We start from the raw sequence: 21979 nt of genomic DNA, 5'->3' as shown, positions 1-21979 counted from the left end.
GGTGTACACCACTGTCCAGTGATGGTGATGCTTTAATTCACTAATCAATAAGAGTTTTACCTTTCTGTACTTTCACGTATCAGTCTATAAAAGATCTGAGGTAATAAACCTCGCCCTCCTGATCAACTCACAACAGAGTCTGCGTTGTGCTTCTCACTGTTCCCAGTAAAGCGACAAGGGACCTTAAAGATCATCTCGTTCCACTCCTTTGTCATGGGCAGGGACACTTTCCACTAGACTGGGTTATTTAGAAGCCACATCCAGCCTGGCACTGGACACTTCCAGGGGTGGGCCATATTTCTAGCTGAGTATCTGTGGTAATTTAATTAATATTAATTGTATCCAGTGGTTTTACTCAAGGAAAGAAGAACTTTATGATAACCACTGTTATGCAAAAACCTGCTGCTAAAGAGGCTAAATAGAGGGATTCATAAAAAATGGGTTTGCCTGGTGACTGCATGAGGAGGTAGTAAAGAGATTTTTAAGATTATGATGATTTGTGTTGGGAAGGAACATAACACTCATCCAGTTCCAACCCCCTGCCATGGGCAGGGACACCTTCCACTAGACAGGTTGCTCCAATCCCAATCCTGCCTGGCCTTGAACACTTCCAAGGATGGGGCATCCTCTTATCCTGCATAGGAAACTCTCCATCATCTTTGTGTGTTCTCAGCAGAATCAACTAATGCCTAAAAAACCTAACTAAAATAAAGATCACTGTCTGCAAAGCAATTGGAAATATTATAGGTAATTCCTGCCACTTGCATGGTTTGGTTTGAAAAGCTGTTTTTTGTCCTTGTGGATTTGTCCTAAACCAAGTTCAAAATAATAATTTCAAACTCCATTCAAACTTTTGTATTCCAGCTTGCTCTGTGCAGCCACTGCACCGTACCAAGGAATTCTGAAGTAGTTGGGCTCCAGTGTAACTCCTGTTTGCTTCCTTTATGCAATCAGAGCATTACAAACAAACTGAAACAGTCGAGTTCTGCTCCAGTTCCCAATACTAGCACTCCACCTTCCTTCCCATCCCCAAACCCAGACTGCAAGATATTGACTGAAAATTCATACCGTAACTTGTGTTACATTGATTTCAATCACACTGTTCCAACCGTTCCATTGGGTTCTTAAATCAGTACAAAATTGCAAAGCTTGGAAGAAGTTTGTGGTGCCTCACAGTGCTGCATTAGGGAGAGATTCCCAGTAGGAAACTCCTCAGGTGCTTGCATGAAGTCCTCAGTGATGCTGAACAAAGCTGCTGTCAGTCTAAGTGGGTTTCACAGGATCAGCATGAACAGTGGCTTCAAGCTTTTCAAAAAATATAATTAAAATTGTAATTAATTGCATGTACTTAGGACATTCAAAACGATGTTGAGGAATTGGGAAATAGTTGACAATTGCTATTGTATTCAGTGTATATCGAGTACAAAGTCACATGTAGAAGGGAAAACAAAATGGGCCGGTTCTAAGGTCAAAGAAAAAGATTTATGTTACATATGCAGGACTTCTATTTTCCCTCAGCCTGTGAAGCATGGAGACAGGCTTTCCAGGGAAGTGGTGGAGTCATCCAGTGTGAAAAACAGAGTTCACTCTGTAGACTTTTTAAAAGATTAATAAGGGGATTAATAAGGGGATAAAAATGTCCAGTGCTGGGGTGTTTCTGGCTATTGGCCAAAGAACACACCGGCAGATTAAGACCGTGTTATTTATGTACTGTTACATTACTGAGGTATATGCATATTCATGTGTTTCATATATTATTCAGACATTCTTGTGGGCTTTTTGATGTTTCAGGAACTCTTTTGTTTGATTTTACACACCATCTTATCTGCATGACATCCTGTGGGTTAAGTCCATATATTTTTATTTCTTCTTGTGTTTCCATCCTTTTGTTTCACACACCCTGATAAGTAGTTAACAAGTTCTTCTATAATTCTTCTCAAGTGCTCTAGTTTGTGTCAGTTATCACTTAGAGAGGTTGATCAGCAGATGTGGGGGGAGCAAGCGTAATTCCCTTCTCTTAGTAACACCATTCTCTTAGTTACTTAAGAGCATTTTAACATTTCATGTATTGCTAAGACCTATGATATAGTACATTCATCACACCACTATTTCTACAAGCTATATGGTGCAAAACTAATGGATTGCGTTACACTAATAAGCAACCAAAAGGAGTTACAATTTTTACCATATCCAAATACTTAGGATCAATAACAACATGTAAAAGCTAATACATAAATGCAAAAGCCAATATTACATTGTAATTCTTAACATTTTAACTTAAGTGTTCAAAAAACGTGTGGATGTGGCGATTGAGGACATTGTTTATTAGTGAGTGTGGTGATGGTTAGGCTGGATGATCTTAGAGACCTTTTCCATCATAACGATCCTACAATTCCCTGCATTTCTAAGAGATCATGCCCAGCTGGAGGCACTCAGGACCGGGACTCGGTAGCTTCCAGGAGCGGTTTGGGTGATTTTATTCTGCCAGGACACAGAGGGGGCCCTGAGGCTGCTTCAGCTGTGCCCAGGCCCGTGTCCATAGCCTCCAGCCACGACCAGCAAAACCACTAGCGTTGTGTGTCTGGGCTGTGTCCCGGTGCTCTGACACCGCACTGGGCTGGACACTGTCTGTCGCGACAGCTTTCCATCCACAGTGACACCACAGGGAGCACATTATCTCTCATCATACCTCTCTGGGCTAGACCTGGTTTGCCGTGACACCTCACTGGGCAGGACACCGTCTGTGTGGCACCCGCTGTCCCTCAGGCGGAGCCAGGCACGGTTGTGGCGGTTCCCCGTTCCGGTGTTTGCCGGGACTCCCCGCCGCTGCCCGGGCTGGGCGGCACGGAGGCGCCGTGAGGGAGCGGAGCACGGCCAGCCCGGCCCGCGCGGTGCATTGTGGGTAGGGCCAGCCACCGCCGCCATTTTGTCTCTGTCAGGAGCGGCGCAGGCGGTCGGGGCGAGGCGGCCGAGGTGGTGTCTGGCGAGGGGGATCCGGCCCGCAGCTCACGATGATATCGGCCGCCCAGCTCCTCGATGAGCTCATGGGCCGGGACAGGAACCTGGCCCCGGATGAAAAGCGCAGCAACGTGCGGTGGGACCACGAGAGCGTGAGTGCAGCGGGGCCGCCTATCTCCTCCCTCCTTCGCTGCTCTCGCACACTGCGCGGGGCCAGGGGTTTGTCGTAGCCACATGGGCGGCTTCTCTCGGCCGGAGACAACTGCGGGGAGGGGGGAAGAGGGAAGGGGTGAGGTGCCGGCCAGAGCGAGAGTTCCGCGTGGTTTGTCGGGGTGCGGGTCGGGGCCTCCGTGGTGGGCCCTGCACGGCGGCCTAGGGCGGGCCCGGCCCGGCCGTGCCCGGGAGCAGCGCCGAGTCTCACCGAGGAGGAGGAGGAGGAGGAGGAAGATCCCGACACTGCCGGGCTATTGTTGGGCTACAAGAGGGACAGCCCCGGTGTTTGGGTGTCTGCGGGAGCCGCCGTTAACGGGAACGGGGGTTTCCAGAAGGCTGCTGGTGGCGGAGGTCTCCCGTAGGGAAGCACAAAATAAAGCGTCGGGGCGGTTAAAAGAATTCAGCACTTCTACTAGTAGAAGCTGCTGCCTTGCACGAAGAGGGATGGGACAGATGTTCTAGTTTGGGAGATAAATTATCTCTGGATCTCTTCCTGGGGTGGTGTTGGGGGAGGAAAAAGAAGGGCATGCGCGTACCGACTTCAATGTCTGGAGGTTGTACCACAAGGAATAACTGTAAGACTTGGGAAAGTGGGGATTTGGTTAAGAAAAGCCTTATTCTTTCCATATTTCCTCGCTCAGAGGAATCTGCTGGGGAGGAGAGCCGGTCGCTAACCTAAACAAGGCTGTTTAGGAGTACTTAAGTACTTTTGTTAATGTGGTGTTCATTCATTTTCTGCAGTAAGTAATCCAAACAAGACAACGTTGTTATTGTTACTGTTGTTTTTATTGTTATTATTAGTTGGGGTTTCTCCACTGGTTGAGCTTTAATGAATGATGAGTTAGTTTTGGCCGTCATAGTTGGATTGTAAGTTATTTATGGAAAACCCAGTGGTACATAATAGTTCCTATAGCTGCTGCTTTGAGAGAGATGAACACTGATGAATTTTTAAATTTCTCCCGTTCACGATACCTTTTTTAGTTATGCTGTATGTTAAAATAAAGTGTCACAGTTACAATAATTTATCACTTAAGTGATAGGAATTTCTGTGGTTTAAGTTGCACAAAGCATTCAGCTCCTTCCCCCTTAGCATTTGCTTGGGGTGTTATTTGGGAGGAGGGAGAAGTGTTTGGGTTTGGCTGTTCTAAATTGCATCTTAATCAAATACATGATTTCATGTTTTTATATGGGATTCAGGTCATTATGAAGGAAGATAATACTTGTTTGAATTTGTTTTAATTGGTTGCAGTTGCATGATCTAAGGACCAATCTTACCTTAAATTTTTCAAGTGTGAGGAACCATTCCCTCCCTTGAAAAATGCTGCTCTAGGTAAGCAGTGCAAGTCAGGAACAAATTGTGAGTTCAGGAAGTTTTCATGGCCTTGTTTATGTGTTTCTAGGCTTGCTTTATTAAGAAAACAATTCGGTTTGGTGTACAGTTAGATATTTTCCTTTGATTGTGAATTTAAAATAAGGAGGAGTTAGATGAATTATGTGAAATACAAGGTGAATGGTTTAAGCCATGTTCATCCAGGTATAACAGATAAGGGGATTGGTTTGATTTGGTTTGTTTTATTCATTAAGGTGAGAAAGACCTCTCTTCTTGGTTGGTTTTTGTTTCACTGTCATTCACTTTTAATAAGTTCAGAGTACTTTCTTCAAATAAGCAAATCAGAATATTTTCAATTTTTCTTTTCACTTACAACATTAGGCTGAAGAGTTTGACCATAACCAAAAGACTCCATCTCTAAGCTGTTCTGTTTTGTTTTAGAAACAGGGCCTTGTCTCTCCTTCCCAGTCCTCTGACAGTTAAGAAAGTGAGAGCTGTTCTGTGTCTGACAGCAGTGGGAAAGTTACAGGTTTAGGATTGAGCCTTCAGTCCTGCAGGGTCTGCTGCTGTTTGCTCTGCTTCTGCTTTTATTTATGATTTAATACAACCTTTCTGCAAGGAATGTTTTCCTAGGTTCTTATAGTCAACTGATGAGTTCAGAAAACCCAACAATTATGCCTCTTAAACATGTGTCTCAGTTTGACTTTGTCGCCTAAAGATTAAATTGTTAATGCTGACATGTTCTAAGACAGGAAATGCAGATGAGGTTCCAATGGTAACATTAATTTCTCTACCTGCTGTCCTGCTTTTCATGTGAAATCCATGTGCTAATGTAATTTCTTTTGAGATTAGATATAGATCAACATGCAACCTGCTCAATGCCAGCATGTTGTATTGATCCCAAAATGTAGAATTTTGTGTCACATTCAGTTTTGAATGTGGAAGATTATCAGAAGCAGCTCATCTCTATTTTGCTTATTATTTGAAGATTATATCCATGTGGCTATCAGAAACTGGAAGGTGCAGTGAAATACAAGATAGAAGTGGAAGTGGAAAGTGTGGAAACAGGGTGTGTTAGCTCAGTGTATGATTTATTTGCAGTGCCAATGAAACATGTTGATCATATATTACAGAATATTTCGTAGAGCTTAAGTTCTTACTTTAAAACTTTGACATGATTAAAGCCTTTAATCTTTAAAAATTGGAATCCCATTTGTGGTATATTTCAGTATGATGGCATGTCCTTAACCAATCCTGGTTGTGGCAAAAAGGCTTTGTTTTGTGTGCAGGAAGAAATTATTAGTATCATGTATTTCAGTCTTTCTGCCTACTATCATATCTGTAGACAGAGTATATTTCTTAATTGATTCACGCCTTCCTTCTTTAATATGCCACCTGCAACAAAGTGATTTATTACAGAAACAACGATTGCATAAGTCTGAGGCTGTTCTGTAGCACAAGACAGCCCAGCATAGACTGCCCATGCTCCTGTAAGGTTTGAAATTTCGATGCTTCATCAAGGCAAACTCAGGGTTTTCAGGAAAGTGGAGAGGGTGAAGAGCTGTTAACAAATGGCTGTGAGCAATCATCTCTGATAATGCAGTTTCTCAAAGTGTAGGTATTCAGAATATGATTGGATGGTTTTAGCTATTTATAATGTGTTGTGCTTTTACTTTTATAATGCCAATGACCTAAATTGCTTCGCATCTAGGTAGAATTTAAGGACTTAATCCTCCAGGGGACAGAGGGAGAGAACCTAGCCTTCCATTACTAATACTCTTCCAAGAGCAAAAAACATTTGTCTTTAAGCTTGGGTCTGGGAGAAGGGCTGATGTTTGTTTGGGTGGGCGGGCATTGCTCTTAAAATGTCTGCTCATGTGAGCTTTAATGGATTCAAAGAACTCAACTATGAGAAGGAATTTACAAGTTTTCGATGTGTAAACCAGAGTCTGCTGGATTTTATTCTCAGCCTTTTTACTAGGAATTGTCTCCCTGAAGGAATTTGTTTATGTCATTGTTTGTTACTGTTAGAGAGATACTTCTCCATCAGTAAATAAATTTCTTGCAGAAGAGAAACATGTTAATGTAGAAGCATTAATAATATTGATCTGTCAATACTTTCTTTATATGGGAAAGGTTTGAACTGCTTCCCAAACTACAATTGAGCTTGCAATTCTTGCTGTTAACTTAGTGGACTTGGATGTAAAGGATACTATTTCCCACCTCCGTGAGATTTCAGGGATTAGTCAATTTGTGATGAAGAAGTGGAAAGTTCCAAGCATTCCTGTTTGTTGTAGTGTGGTAGTGTCTTACCAAAATGAGAGCACTTGGGAGCTTTGAGACCCAAGCTCTGGCTTATCCTGCAGCAGCAGTTTGACAGTGACACTTCTCTGTTGCACCTTCTTGGTAGCAAAGTTGCCATAATAATTCTGCAGAAAGGAATAAATGATTCTTACCTGCATAGGGACCTATCTGCATAGGGCCTACCAAACTGCCTGTTATAGAATGTGTTTTCATATTTTCATATCACTTGTGATTAGTGCAGTGGCCTTATAAACCGTGGATGAGTGGTGTCAGTTGAAGCTTATCAATCACCTCTGTTTCAGTCCTTTATGATTCCATGATGCTTAAGCCATTCCTTGGCCCTTACTGTTCCCACTCACCATTGATTACTTAGGATTGATTGGAAGTGCAGTTGATGTTCAGCCTGGGAATGCAGATGTTGCACTCAGTGAAGCTGAGCTGGAATGATACTTGCAAGATGCTGCAGGATTCCAGCAAGCAGTGTTTTCCTATTGAAGCAAGCTTAGTTGAAGAGCATAATGAAATAGGTATGAGAGGGGAAGAAAATCACTTCTGCCACAGTGGTCTGAACTACTCTGAAGTGAGTATTTCTCTGCAGGCTGCTTCCTAGGAGAGAATGTCAGGTAATTAATTCACTGTCTCACTCACTAGGAGTGCCATCCAAGTGCTAGAGTGGCAGCATCTAGAAGCTGATAGAAAATTATGGCAGCTTTTTGGTCTGTGTGTGTCTTGTCATTATTTTGGGTTTGAGTTTTTTGTTTGTTTGATATGGCTTGTGTTTGTTTGGGGCTTTAATAGATAAATAATTGCTACTGTGTATGGAGTGTTTAAACCTTGTATTTTAGTATTGGTTACTGAAACTTTTGGCTATAACCATCAGTTCATAAAAAGAAGACTTTCCTAGTAGAGCTATTTAATAATAATTGCAATTCTTTTGGATTTCATTGGGGGTGGGATGTTTTGTTTTGTTCATCATACTTCTAAGTACTTTTCCTTTGCTTCTTTAGTTGCTAGTAGTTTCTAAATTTTTACAGGCCAGTTTGCCTAATTTTTTGGTTGATAGAAGATACTCTACAATCCTTTTAACAGTATGGTACGGTCAGACTGTCATTACTGTGCTCTCTGTGTCTTAGGAAATTGTCTAATCCATCTCTGAAATTTTCTGGGAGGTGTCTTTCCACTGATCCTTATACCTGGATGTGAGTGTGAGTAAATGGAAGAAGAGAATGTATAGAGAAGTTACATTTCTATGGACTAGTACAGAAATCCAACCCAGAAACTGCTCCTTTGAAGCAACACCGTAGTAAAAAAAGGGATATTGCAGCTTTCAGAGAAGAGCAGATTCTGAAACCAGATTTTGTCCAGTAACTTTGTCCTTCTGAGAAGAAAAAAAAAAAAAAAAGGTCATTTTACATGTTTTCTTAACTATTCTTGGTAAATTGCTCCAGATAGGTACCAGTGTCCAGACCTGGATCATGGGAGAAGTATTCAGATAACATAAGAGATTTGTGTTTCTTGTCCATGGTTTGTTAATAGAAGCCTGATTGTTTTTCTGAGTGATCTCTATAGCAGTCAGTAGTGTTTTAATTTCCATAGCCTGAATTGCAGCTTGGAAAAATAAATCGGGTTGATCTAATTCGATAGCGGATATCACAGGCTTTTTAGTGAGTTGGTGGTGTTTGGGGCCTCTGTTCTCACCCCCGTTTCTTCAAATACTTTAGTGAGTATCATGGGAGATAAGATCCTGCAAGTCTTTCTCTGAAGGATACGTGAGAGGATTAGAATTAGGCTGTAATGCATTCACAGTTACTAGATTTGCCAAAAATCAGAAAGTAGCATGATGTAAAGGAGGTGCTGGTAGAATGTTCAGGCTAGTTTTGGATTTACCCCTTAATTAATGGCAGTCACATCTGTGGGAAGGGCCTAGTGAAAAGTTAATTATTTAAGATTGTTTATCAAGTTAGGGATCAAATTATTTCTAGTAGATCTAAGATTCTACCCTTACGGCTCTTCTGATGAATAGACAGGAGATATTTCTGTGTTATGAACGTCAGGAACTGACCAACTTGACTAGCTAAGCCCATGTTCATGGGTGAGGGTGAATAATCTTTTTAACAAAAGCTGGTTTTACTTCATCATATGTTAAGTATTTACTGACTAGAGTAACAGGTTAGTAGGTTTTTGAACTTTCTGGTGGTCTTTTTCTGTTATCAGGAAAAGAACCTGACTCAATATAAAACCATACTGTGCAGAAACAAACCAAACCCTTTCTAGTTGGCAGTAAAATGTGTGTTCTTTTCTTCCTGAAGAGCTATATAATGTCTTGTTGCCTGTCATTCTTAAAGTTGGGAATTGTAAAAGCATTGGAGTGGGAAAGCTTCTGGATAATTCTCAGTCTTTTAATTGCCATTAAAGTCCTTGGGGCAGTACCTCGCATTTGAGTGCAGGTAGCTCCTGTTCTCCGGGCAAGTAGCTCTGAGGAAGTGAAGGCTGAACCAGGCAAGAACTTGTTCCATGCTTCCATGGCAATTGTTCTCATCTCTGGTGGCTTTTCATAGTTAAGAATTTCACTGAAACTTATTAAATAGTCCAATCTGATTTAATTCCTTTCCTTTGGAACTACTAAATATTTATATTTATAAATTGATGACTCTCTCCTCTAATCTTAAATATTTGGTGGTAAAATTAAGAACTATTACTATTGCAAGGAAAAGTAAGATTTTTAGTCTTTTGTCATCACGATGCATCTTGTAGCACTCACTGCTGCCAAGAAATATAAAGATAGAGGGTGTGTAAAATTTTTAGAAATCTTACTATGTTTAAAGGAAACTATTGCTGTGTTTTAGAAAATAAAAACAATTACATAAAATTTTCAGTTCAAGGGGCAAAAAATGATGCCTGTTTCTTTCTTCTCTATCAGGTTTGCAAATACTACCTTTGTGGCTTTTGCCCAGCTGAATTATTTACAAATACCCGTTCTGATTTAGGTAAGTTTATAAGTCATGACATTTTTATTCACATAAAAGTAATTACAGTTGAGCTTTTGAGTGCAAACTGTGTTTTTTATTGTTAATTACTCTGTCAGAACACTTTGAATTTTATTTTATTTTTTCATTTCAAGGGTTTCTGGTGATAAAATATGCTAAAAGAAATATTTATTCTAGATTCTACTTTGTCTAAGTGAAAAAAGTCTTAATTTTTTTTTCTTACTGTGTAAGCCAAATTACTGCGTGTGGGGTGCTTTTCTCCTGCTCAAGTGTCAGTTTCTAGTTTGGGTTATTCTACCTGGGCAGGGTTTTAACCTGTTTTTATGTGAGTATACATGATTGAGCTGCTTTACTTTAGAGACTCTCTTACTGTAATAGTTACTTCAGAAGACCAGCTGTAAATTATGTGATGGCTATGTGTAGGATGTTGTTTGGAGATGGTGACTTAGCAAAACCAGACTTTTTGTCTTAGTTTCTAAGTCTGTTGAAGAGTTCGAGAGTCTGGGGATGGTGAGGAATTTTAACACAGCCACCTTCATGAAGTCAGAGCACATACCTCCTAATTTACTCTGAAGATCTATGTTTTAAGTAGCCAGTGTGTTGCAGAGAGCCCTGGAAATTAGAAAGTGCCTGATGAAATTACCCTTCATATGTAATTTTTCTTTTTTCTTTTTTTCTTTTTTTTATTTTTTTTTTAAGCTCCAGGTGTTTAGGATATTACTTTGTTTGTATTTGATGATGTAAAACTTTATCTGGAAATTCCATTCTTATGAAGACTTTTTATGTAGAGTCTCTTTCGGTTTTATAATTACTAAACAATGTTGGCATTCTTTTTCTTTAATGTATCTTTCAAGCTCCAAGCAAAGGAAGCAGATAGCCAGAAGCATAAAAGTCCTTGTGAAATGTTTATAGCCCTTTTCTGTTATGGTGCACAAACTGGTGCTGGTGGAATATGAATACAACATTTAGGAATGCAAACTTTAGCTTTTTGTATTGTTTTCTTAGGTCCTTGTGAAAAAATACATGATGAAAACCTACGCAAACAGTAAGTTTGTTGTTTGATATGTTAAAGCAGATAGAGTTTCTGGTATCTTTGAAATTTGTTAATAGCAACCCAAACATTACAAATTACTCGCTCTTTTTATTTGTGTAAACTTATTTATATTTTTATTTAAATAAAAATTTACTTATTTAAATTAATAGTATTCTCTTACTGTGAGCAAGAATTTATAATACTGTGTGTCTTGTTATTTAGTTTTCATCTATTGGGGATTGATGTGAGCTCTCATTTTTAAATTTTTTTCTCAGGTATGAGAAGAGCTCTCGGTTTATGAAGGTGGGCTATGAGAGAGACTTCCTGCGCTATTTGCAGAGCTTGCTTGCAGAGGTGGAGCGCAGGATCCGGAGGGGCCATGCTCGTTTGGCACTGTCACAGAACCAACAGTCTTCTGGGGTGAGTGCAAGAATCATTGAGGCAGCTTTTCCTGTAGATAGTATCTTCAGGGTCTTACCTATTCAGGTAAAACTTAATGCCATCCAGAAGATTCCTGATCAATAAGATTATTCATCATTCAGCCAGCAGATTGTATCTGGTGCTAATGGATGAGCCAAGAGAGACTCCACAGTCAGCAAGAGCCCTCTCTGTTCTCACTGTCTCTTGTTTCCTCAGAATGATTATCTGTTCTCTACCTGTCAAGTGTTGTCTTTACCTTGACCTCAGTTCACGTTCTCTCCACTAGTTGCACATTCCTCCCTCCCTTCACTAGCAAGCTGTATCTTATCCCCTGATGGATTTGGAGCAGTGACTGTGGCCTGTGCTCTGTGACTGCCAGGACAGCCTTACTCCTTTCTGCTGCCCCACACTGTTCTGTGCAAAGTCCAGTTGCTTCAGAAGGAGCTGTGGACAATATCTGGTCGAGAGACAGCACTTGTGGAGCAGAGCAGAGGTGGGAGGGCAGCAGTAAGCCTATTCTGGCAGCCTGCAGAGAGGACACTGCTGACAAATGCATCTTTGAAGTGAGATTCTTTTCACATTTCATGCTCAGAATTTGAATTCAAAGCCCACAGAACTTCTAAGTCATACTTCAATGTCTGCAAAGATATGCAATAGCTGCATGGGAGTGTCAGAGTTTGAAGTTAGGACTTTGAATACAGTTTTCTTGCCTTTTATGGGCCAGGACCTTGAACATTTTTGTTGATTTGGGACAAATTAGTGTGACTAGACTTAACAAGAGTGGAGTAAATTGTATTGAGAAGTGTTTTATATTAGACTAGACTATTTTTAGTAGCTTCTTGTGGGAGAAGAGGCCCAGGGGGAGGTTATTCCCAAAGCATCTCTGGTATATGAGAAGACGTACATTTGTGTGCTTAAGCTACTTTAACAAAAGAAGAATAGCCCCAACTCACTCTTTTACTTTTTGCAGGGAGCGGGACCTACTGGTAAAAACGAAGAGAAGATTCAGGTGTTAACTGACAAAATTGATGTACTGCTTCAACAGGTGAGGGTTTTCTAACCCCCATAAGAGAGATCTCTTGCTTTTGTTACTTGATCAAAAATTAAACTTTATTTTTTTTTTAATTGCCTTTTAGATTGAAGAACTAGGTTCAGAAGGGAAGGTGGAAGAAGCACAAGGAATGATGAAACTCGTTGAACAGTTAAAGGAAGAGAGAGAACTGCTGAGGTCTACGACTTCAGTAAGTAATGCATTTGTAGTTCTGAGACATACCAAAATATCCTTCTGCTGAAGACATGCAAGGTCTGTGCAGAATTTATTATATAGTAACAGGACATTTGGCTGTGTTAATCCAGTGTGTTGAGGAGGCATTTTACCTTGAGAGTGGGTTTCCTGCACACAAATTATTATATTCACCCAGCAGTGGTAGAAGAGAGCTTGCACCTTCCTCTAGTTGAGGTCTCAGTTAAACTTCGCCCTGTAGCCTCTGCAATGTAATTCTACTGAACTACTGTGTTACAGAAAGCCCTTGAGTCAAGGTTGTGACTAGAGACAGGCATCTGACTCTGAGAGCTACAGAAGCCAGAGGGAATGTGTTAAGTATCAAGATTCTGTTAATGAAAAGGAGCTTAAGTTTAAAGATTTGACTTCGGTGTTTAATGACATGCTCAAATTTAGATTCTTGTTTTGTCTTTTGAGAGCCCATAAATGTTGCAGACAGCGTGTTTATGTCCATACTGTATGATTCATGAACACTGCACAGCGATAATCACCTGGGTTTATGTTGAAATGTCAGTGTACTTCTCATATGTCTGTTGAAACAGTGGTTTAATTTGACCACTGTACTTCTAAATTGAAGCCAGTAATTATTTTTGGTTTTTTTCATGTGGTATTCTAGCCCTTTGATTCCTTGAGGTATATTCCGTGGTAGTTCTGCAGCTCCTGACATTTCAGTTGATGCCAAAGTAATCTTAAAACTGGAAAAGAAAGCTTTAAAAGAAAAACTTAAAACTTTAATTTTTCTGATATTGTGAGGAAGCTGCAGATGTAACTGTGTACATATTAATGCAGTCAGTAATGGTTCTGTGGTTTCTCATGGGCTCTTTCCATGTGGCAATGGGCATAGGGTGGCCTCTTTTCTCCCTATTTACTCTGATGGGGTGCAGTGCTCCAAAGAGAAAGCAGGCAGATGTAATTTCAACTTTCAGTAGAGCCTGGGATTTGACAACAGTAATAGAGAGTTCTAAACCTCTTCACCGACCAAAACTTTCCTTTTGCCTTATCAAATATTCTTCTTTTTCAGACAATTGAGAGCTTTGCAGCCCAGGAAAAACAAATGGAAGTTTGTGAAGTTTGTGGAGCCTTTTTAATTGTAGGAGATGCACAGTCCAGGGTAGATGACCACTTGATGGGAAAGCAGCACATGGGTTATGCCAAAATAAAAGCTACTGTAGAAGATTTAAAAGTAAGTATTTCCTCCAGTTATTGAAATGCAAAATTCTTGGAGGCTTCCTAATATACAGAAAAGGCTGTCTAGTGAAAAGTTTAGGCTTTTATATCCTCAGAATCTATAAGCTTAAGTATAAGTAGTCATCATTTCTTGAGTGAGTCATTGAGTAATCACCATTTCTTCCTGTGAACTTGTTTTTCAAGGAAAAGTTACGAAAAAGAACAGAAGAGCCTGACCGTGATGAAAGGTTGAAAAAAGAGAAGCTAGAACGGGAGGAGAGAGAGAAGGAGAGGGAGCGGGAAAGAGAAGAGCGGGAAAGGAAGAGACGACGTGAAGAGGAAGAAAAGGAAAAAGAGAGGGCTCGTGACAGAGAGAGACGTAAAAGGAGCCGATCACGTAGCAGGCATTCAAGCAGGACATCTGACAGGAGGTGCAGCCGCTCACGAGACCACAAAAGGTCAAGAAGCAGAGAAAGAAGGCGGAGCAGGTACCTGTGTGTGTGTGTCTGTGTGTCTCTTAAGTATTTTCATATAACTTTCCTAAAGGTAAAAATCTTGTGGGGACTTGGTCTGTCAGCCTGAGTCACATCACTGATTTGTTAGTTTCACTTAGGTCTTGCTTCTTAAGCCAAGACACACCTTACTGGTTTTAAGGATAGGCAAATTTTTGCTGAGTGTCTTCTCTCCATTTTTGGAAGATGACACCGTAGTGGTGGAATTTGCTTTATGAGGGAACTTTCAGCAGATAAAGAATGCTCCCAAAAAAGTAGGGTCTTCCTTTAGTTGGTCTTTATTTCATGGTGGTAGGTACTTTGAAGCTGTGTAGTTAAGTGTTTTGGTAAATGAGGAGGTCAGTATGAAACCAGGTCTTATGTACTGGGAAATATTTATATACAATATTTTAAGATTTGGTTTCTGCAGATAATCACTGTATTTAAAAGTGCTACTGTTCTACAGTTTTATATTCTGAGTTAGAAAATAGCAGCTGAGATTTACATTTTTGAAATTCTCTCTGAATGTTAAGGAGTCGTGACCGGAGGAGAAGCAGAAGCCATGATAGATCAGAAAGGAAACACAGGTCTCGTAGTAGGGACAGGAGACGGTCAAAAAGCCGGGATCGGAAGTCCTACAAGCACAGAAGCAAAAGCAGAGAGAGAGAACAAGACAGGAAGTCAAAAGAAAAAGGTATGTTTGTATAAAGACTGAGTTCTTAGAAAGTTTTGAAATACTCTTTTCTTAGAGTCTCAAAAGCTCAGTGAGTGACTGAAAGTTCTTAGTACCAGATCAGACCTGGTTCTGAAAGCTGTGTGTGTTGCTGCAAGCAATTGGAAGCATTTTGTTTTTTCCAGTCAACATCACTGCATATGTGTGCATACCTACGCCCCAGGGTCCTTCTCTTACCTGTTGCACTTTGTCTGCAGATGAAGTGTGCAAGGATTTTTTTTATATATTAAGACCTGTTTACTTTTAGGAAAACATAAGCCTGTAATCATAATTTCATAAGAGTGAATGTCTTGCATTCCTACTCTTAGTGGATATATGCAAATTACCCTTTGCAGGCACACGTTTTGTGGGAGATTGGTACCTGGCTTCTCACCTGTACCATCTATTACTTCTCAACACTATCAGGTTTCCGTTGTTATTCTTTTAACAGTGCTTTCAAGTTTTTTTTCTAATCTGTAAATGCAGTCCAAGATAAATATTGCAGAATCTCTGTGATGCTCTAAATAACAATTTATGCCTCCTCCCCAGTCTCCTGCTCTTCCTCCCCACCTTTCTCCCTTTTTTTGTTTTTTTTTGTTGTTCAAACGAAGTGAGTTTTGCTTTGTCAGTATTCAGGTGAGTCTCAACAGAAAGCTGTGTTAGTCCTTGGAACGGTTTTGTAGCTGTACATGCCATGTACCACAGCATTCATGGTGACTCACTGCTTCACCAGAGGCTGAAGCTCAGAAACTTGACTTGAAGTAGGATTACAAAGAGCTACAGTGAGAACACTGTAGATTCCAATTTTGTGAGAAGATACTAATTCACTGTTATTGCTAAATTTCCCCCTTTAAAAGTCTTTTGGAACTTCTGAAGGAACGTAATACTTCTGGCTCTGGTGGGGAGCTGACTAATGGCCAGTCCGAAACAGCCACCCCACTTCATGGGCTGATCATCAGTAATGGATGAAACAATTGTGTTTCTAAGGTACTTTTGAGGTTCTCTGGAATGAAAGGTGCTCTGTGCATGTGTCTGGGTTGCATAGGCCTGTCTGCTTGACCCTTCTCCGTATTTATCCAGTGGATTGGTTGCCAAAATGTTGGTAATGCTTCATGTATTTCTCTTCCCTGACTTCCTTGGACTGTTTGAATTATTCTGGTTTATACTGTGGGGCACCTTTAGTATTGATGCTTCTCTCATTTTCCTTTGCCATGTAAGAGAGTGGGTTTTGTTGCTTGCTCGTTGGCAGTGGAAATGATGTGCAGGCTTTAAACTCAGATTCAGTGTTGTAGCCTATATCTGTCCATTTGTTACTATTCTTACCTGATATTGTGCCTTTTTTGCCTGCTTTATGAACAGATTTTTGGTACTTGGTCAAGAATGTCCTGTTTTCCTGAATGTGTGTATCTATGCCTATAAGTAACTGTTCTCTTATTTATTCAAATTTGGTCTGGTTTTGAGCTTTTCTCAATTCAATTTTCTCAGTTCTTTCCTTAATCTTCCCATAAATAGAGGAGCTAGTGAACTTTCTTCAGCATCTCAAGTATTTTTAGTTTTAACTTGACTGATTTCCTTGCTGGCTGTTTTATTTGCTGCTTGCTACTTTCTTCCACCAGAAATGAGAACAGTGAGGTGATGCTATGAGCTGCGATGAAAATCCCACCTGGGAAAACCAATTACTTTTTTTCACTGTGCCATCTTAACATTTGTAAAAACACAAATAGGCCTTAGAGCAGAAGAAGTTTGTTGTTTTTCCCTTTGCTGGGAAAATCCTTTAACAGAAAAAAAAAAAAATATAAAAGAGGAGGGGAGGAAGGAAAAAAACCCAGTAGTAGTTAATAAGACCACATTCAGTTTCTGTGCTGAAGCTGTAAGCACCATTGCAGCTTCATATTTACAATGTGGCACTGTAGGTAGGTAGTAAAGAAGAAAGCTTTAGAGATTCCTATATCTGAAGTGTGTAACTTAAGTAGTAACTTAAAAGTTAAATCTTAACTTAATACGTTGGGGATATTAGCTTCAGAATCTGCTGGTCTTTATAGCCATCACTGATCTGCAGTTGCAAAAGTAAGCAGCAAAGGCTGTAACTACTTGTGGTAGTGCCTTTCATCTGGAAATCTCAAACTGCTTTATAAATATGAATATTAACACCAAAAAACCCCAACGAACAGCTTCCCAAGATTTGCATACAATTGCATATTAAACTAGTGCCACACTTTGAAAATTCAGAAGTCCTGGCTTCTTGTTCACTAAGATACTGTAGAAGACAACAGCCAAGGTTATAAGAAAAAAGTATGTGTAAAAATGGGGGCACTTGGTTTGTGACTCAGATTTCAGGGTCAGGGATACCTTTGCTAAAGAAAGGAGCCACCTGCCATTAACACCAGCTGAGTGTTAGCTTCATATAAATCAGTAGAATGCATCTAGTGTTGAAGTTAAACTTCAGAGCAGATGGAGTAAATAGGGGGTTTTAATAAAAGAAAAATTATTTTCCAAGTACCTTAATTTTATGAAGGGTTCATACTGGAATGGGCCTCTCGACCACTTTGGCTTGGCTCTCTACCTTCCCTAATCTGGATTCTGATACTTACATAAAAGTAATTATGATCATGTTTTAATGTTAGTGATTAAACCTCAGCAGATACTGCCAGAACAGCTCAGTAATACTGGATATTATGTTTGATTTTCTGAATAGTAAAGCGATTCGCTTTGTTGTGGTAAGAATTCTCACAAAACACATCTCAGTTGCCCACACAAACTCAATCAGAAAAATGTGCTTTAATGTGTTTAATCAGGAAGCAAAGTCAATGTTATGTGATTATACCTAATACATCACAGTTGAAATAATACACCCATTTTCAACAGCAAACTAATTTTATGTGCTTTCTCTCTTACTGATTAAAAATACAGTGGAGGAACTTAACTTTCTGCAGATAACTCTAGGGGTTAAAAAGTTATTGGGCCATTTGTTGAATACAATTTTTCAGTTCTGCTTGGCAAACTGGAGGTTTGCTATGGTAAACCTGTTTTAATTCTAAAATTTTTAGAAGAGTTTGATCTTTCATGCCACAGTTTATTAGTTTTTTTTAACCTTAAACAAAATTATCCTTCCTGACCACATTCAAGACACAAAAAAGACAGAACAAAACCCTGCACACTGCACATCCATAGGGCTATTAAGATCTACCATATCTACATAGGACAGAAGATAAGATTATTGGACTGACTACTAGTCCTCTGCGGGGAAACAAGACTACTATTCCTCAGTGGATCCACGTGTGCACCGGAGATACCTTTAAGACACAAAAAGAAGACTTTTTAACAAGGTTAGTTAGAGTGCAATCTACCTGCGGAGTTGCCAAATCAAGGGCAGACAGACCCAAACTGACTTAGTCTTTCAGTGAGCTGGGTGACATTGCTGTGTGCTTTCTCCAAGCACCCTGCACTGGATGTGCTTCTGCAGGTGAATCCTCACTACTGGTGGTCATTAGGCAGTTGCCTTCATTTCTCTGTGAGGGCTTTACCCTATCCTTTGGTGTAGTGTGTTATAAAGCAAAGAAGTTGGGATGTCGCTGTACTTTTAAAGCTTAATTTCTTGCTTTGTCTCCTGGAATATTAAAGTCTGTTATGCCAGTCTAGGTGATAATGTTATTTAAAATAGCTTTTTCAGAGTGTTCGATCTGTGCGCTCCTGTGTTGGAGATATATCTGTCTATTTATATTATTTACTTTGCCCGGATAGCAGGGAATAATCAGAAAAAAGAGCATGAATGTTGTTCTGTATGATGACATCTGAGAGGTTGGTTTTCTGGATTTTTTTTTTTTTTTCTCTCCAGAGTGTCTTTACTGATCAAGAGGTGAATATTATGGTGTGAAATAATACAGCAGGAATTGGTATTTTTAGTAAATTTGAAAATACTGAATTTACAGATGAGGCACGCAGCTCTAATACTGAATGTCTTTCTTCCCATGGAAATATTTTTACTTCTGGCTTCCTTCCTTCTTTGAAGATTAAGTTTTTAGTGTAGCAAATGCTTCAGTGAGCTTCCCAATTTATGATGAAATTGTGGGCTCATTCCCCCACATCTTGCTGTTTCTTTGCCTTTGAAAAAAAGTTGCTTTTTATATGTCTTCCAAGCTGTCTCCCCAAGTCCTTTTAATGAGTTGTCTATAAGTGATGGCTGTTTTTATAAAATTGAGAATTAACAATGCTGACAAATGTGCAGCTTCAAATTTAATTTTGATTGTCACTGATCTCCACCTGCAGAGCTGTCAGTGCTTAATATTGTTTCCCAAAGTGTTTGATAGTTTGAGATTGCTAGTTTTCAATTGGCAAGTATCAATTTCTTTGATTATGCAGTGAAGCATTGTCCCATCACTCTTTCCTGATTCTCTTTCAAGACCCATAATTAACAAGAATTGTAAACCAAAGCAAGCCATACACAATCAGAAATCAAAACTTGGGGGACCAAAAGAGTCCCATAACAAGTAAGGAAGCCATGCACCATAATTACACATTTGCCTAACCTCTTTTCCCCCAATTTGTTCATTTTGACAGAGAGCTGAGTAGCTCCCTCTGTTTCTCCTCTTCCCCCACCCTGTACTGTCCCCTTCTACCTTTATTTTGTCCCCTCTCCATTCCAGCATGGTAGTCTGAAGCCTATTTCTGTAACTTCTTGAGTATTACTGTTACTGCTATACAAAGTAATTGTCTCATGTTGTATGCAATATATATCTCACATGTGCAATGTTTGTTTTTACTTTGAAATCCATGGTCAATGTCTTCTTTCATGGCAGAAAAGAGGGGATCTGATGATAAAAAAAGTAGTATGAAGTCCAGTAGTCGAGAAAAACAGAGTGAAGACACAAATACAGACTCGAAGGAGAGTGAGACTAAGAATGAGGTCAATGGGACCAATGAAGACATTAAATCTGAAGGTGACACTCAGTCCAATTAAAACTGATCTGATATGACCTCAGATCAGACAGAGGTAAGTGCATTATTTCAAACTTTGATTAGGGCTTTTTGTTACTGTTTAACAGTGCAGCGTAAGTATGCACAGATGAAGATGGAACTAAGTCAAGTAAGAAGACAAACTAAAGCACCTTCTGAAGGAAATGACAGTGTAGTCCTGCAAAACATTTTGAGGTACATTGTTTTGTCTCAGCTATTTTGTAGCAGACTCGTGCCCCCATTAGTGTGCCTCTTTGGGACATATTTGTAATATAGTCACCATAGAAAAATTAATGATTTTTTTTTTTATTTTTAGGGATTTTGTTTCGTTTTTTTAAAAAAAAGTTGAACTGGTTTTGTATTTAAGTCCATATTGTGTTGGTACATCAGCAGAAACTTTTGCTTAAATACTTAATATCTGAGGCACATGTTGGACTACTTTGTTTTCATATAAACTGCTAGTATTTCTTTGTCAAGGATGTTTCTAGTTTTTTTGCTTTATTGCCTTGCATTCTAATGCAGTTTGTTCTGTAACTCGAGAGCCAGTAGCATTGGATTGATGGAAGTGTAGGGTTTATGAATTATTGCAGCTGACTACCATACCTCACACAGCGTTGGTGTTGTGAGCGGCCCATGAAAAGCCAAATTAAAAATCAAGGATTCAGTCAAACTAAGCAGGTACTCATGCCAGGTACTCCTTTCTCTACCCACATCCATGTTTGAATGCTGTTGCCTGTAATCTTTAAGCTTACTGTTGTGTTTTTGATTTTGAAGCTAGTGAAAAGGACTTTTTGTGTATTGTGTGAATACTGTAAATCTGATGTTAACAGAATGGAATTTTCTTTCAACTGTGTGTAGGGATGCAGTGCTGCCCAGAATTAGATATCTTTAAAGAGTTTAAAATGCAATAAACACTACATAATATTCGCCTTGTTACTTTCAATGCAATTCAAGTCTTTAAGAGGTATGTGTTTAATATTTCCTACTGTGTAGGAGACTTTGCAGTCAGCCGTAGCACAGAACAGTGGAATGGCTGATGACAGGCTTGTAAGGCAAATGTAAATGCAGAGACAGATGCCACCAAATGATGACAGTGTTGATGGCAGGAATGTATGCTGGAAACTGTTTGTGGGATATGAAGCAGCTAAGCAATAGGCAATTCCAATACTGTATTGAAAGGACAACTTGAAGTTTTTTCCCCGCTCTTTCTTACAGAACGTCTTTAGTTGTATTCCTGAAATAAGGAACTAAAAGTGGAGATACCAGCTGATAAATGAGCTTCTTGTAACATAATTTGTTACTGTAGTTGCATTATGTATGCTAGGAGCTCTTAAACATTTAATGTTGATATTAAACCATTAATGCTACGTCATTGCTTCTAAAGCTAGTCATGTTCATTGATGTTTTTGTAGAGTTAAGATGACAGCTAACAACTGGGCGAGTGTATAGGAATGGTAAACAAAATGCTCCTAATGCTGTCTAATCGTCTGTTCTCCCAAAATTTTGCATTATAGGACTACTACATGAAGAGTCTGTGAAGACAGCGGAAGACAGCTTAAACTGAAGATCTGCTTTAAAATGAGGTGAAAGAAAGCTGTAGTGACGTAGAAAAATATAAAGTTGAGTTAGAATTTTTTTTAAAAAAATTTAATTCAGGACTGGTGTTTCCTCCCAGAGTTCAGAAAGATGTGTTGATAATAGCACATATGCTACTGAGAATATAAGTCCTGTATCCTTTTTTTTTCTTTAAGACTTTTTAAGATAAGAAACCAACATAACCTGAACACATGGCTTGCTCAGTGTTTAATTGCAAGTTTTCATTCTTGGACTTTAAAATACAAGAATAAATGTTTAGTATTTGTGTGAATCAAACTAAAATGAATCCCATTTTTACAACTAAGCAATTCCTAGCTTCTTGATATATGAGAAATGGAAATAAAGTATCTTTGAATTTCTGTTACAAATTTGATTGTCTCTGTCATTGAACATTTAATAATATTAATTAAGCTGCTTTCCTAATAAATTGCTCATGTCTTCAAGCTTAGTTTATTAATTTGGATGCTTAGTTATTCTGTGCTGTTTGTGGGTTTGGGTTTTTTGCTGCCATCTGGATTTGATTTCTGGCTTAC

General features: G+C 39.4%; 1 protein-coding gene across 5 annotated transcripts; it reads left to right on the top strand.

Moving 5' to 3' along the window:
- Positions 1–2892: 2892 nt before the first annotated feature.
- Positions 2893–21814, top strand: LUC7L3 (LUC7 like 3 pre-mRNA splicing factor). Of its 5 annotated transcripts, XM_014255859.2 has the most exons (13): positions 2893–3110; positions 9726–9792; positions 10798–10837; positions 11101–11245; positions 12216–12290; positions 12382–12486; positions 13549–13710; positions 13899–14182; positions 14719–14879; positions 19694–19834; positions 19940–20045; positions 20463–20528; positions 21365–21814. In XM_014255859.2, the coding sequence occupies exons 1-12, from the start codon at positions 3012–3014 to the stop codon at positions 20485–20487; spliced, it is 1410 nt and encodes a 469-aa protein (XP_014111334.1). In that variant the 5' UTR covers positions 2893–3011; the 3' UTR covers positions 20488–20528; positions 21365–21814. The 5 variants fall into 5 exon arrangements, with proteins under 5 accessions (XP_014111334.1, XP_005526777.1, XP_087921539.1 ...); XM_005526720.3 differs by lacking the exon at positions 20463–20528; XM_088065413.1 differs by having other exon boundaries at positions 20463–21814.
- The last annotated feature ends 165 nt before the right edge of the window (positions 21815–21979 follow it).

Source organism: Pseudopodoces humilis, chromosome 21 (assembly GCF_049639895.1).
Source record: "Pseudopodoces humilis isolate 2021_Gansu_Grassland_sample_001 chromosome 21, ASM4963989v1, whole genome shotgun sequence".
Lineage (NCBI taxonomy): Eukaryota > Metazoa > Chordata > Aves > Passeriformes > Paridae > Pseudopodoces > Pseudopodoces humilis.
This window is presented reverse-complemented; position numbering and strand designations above follow the sequence as displayed.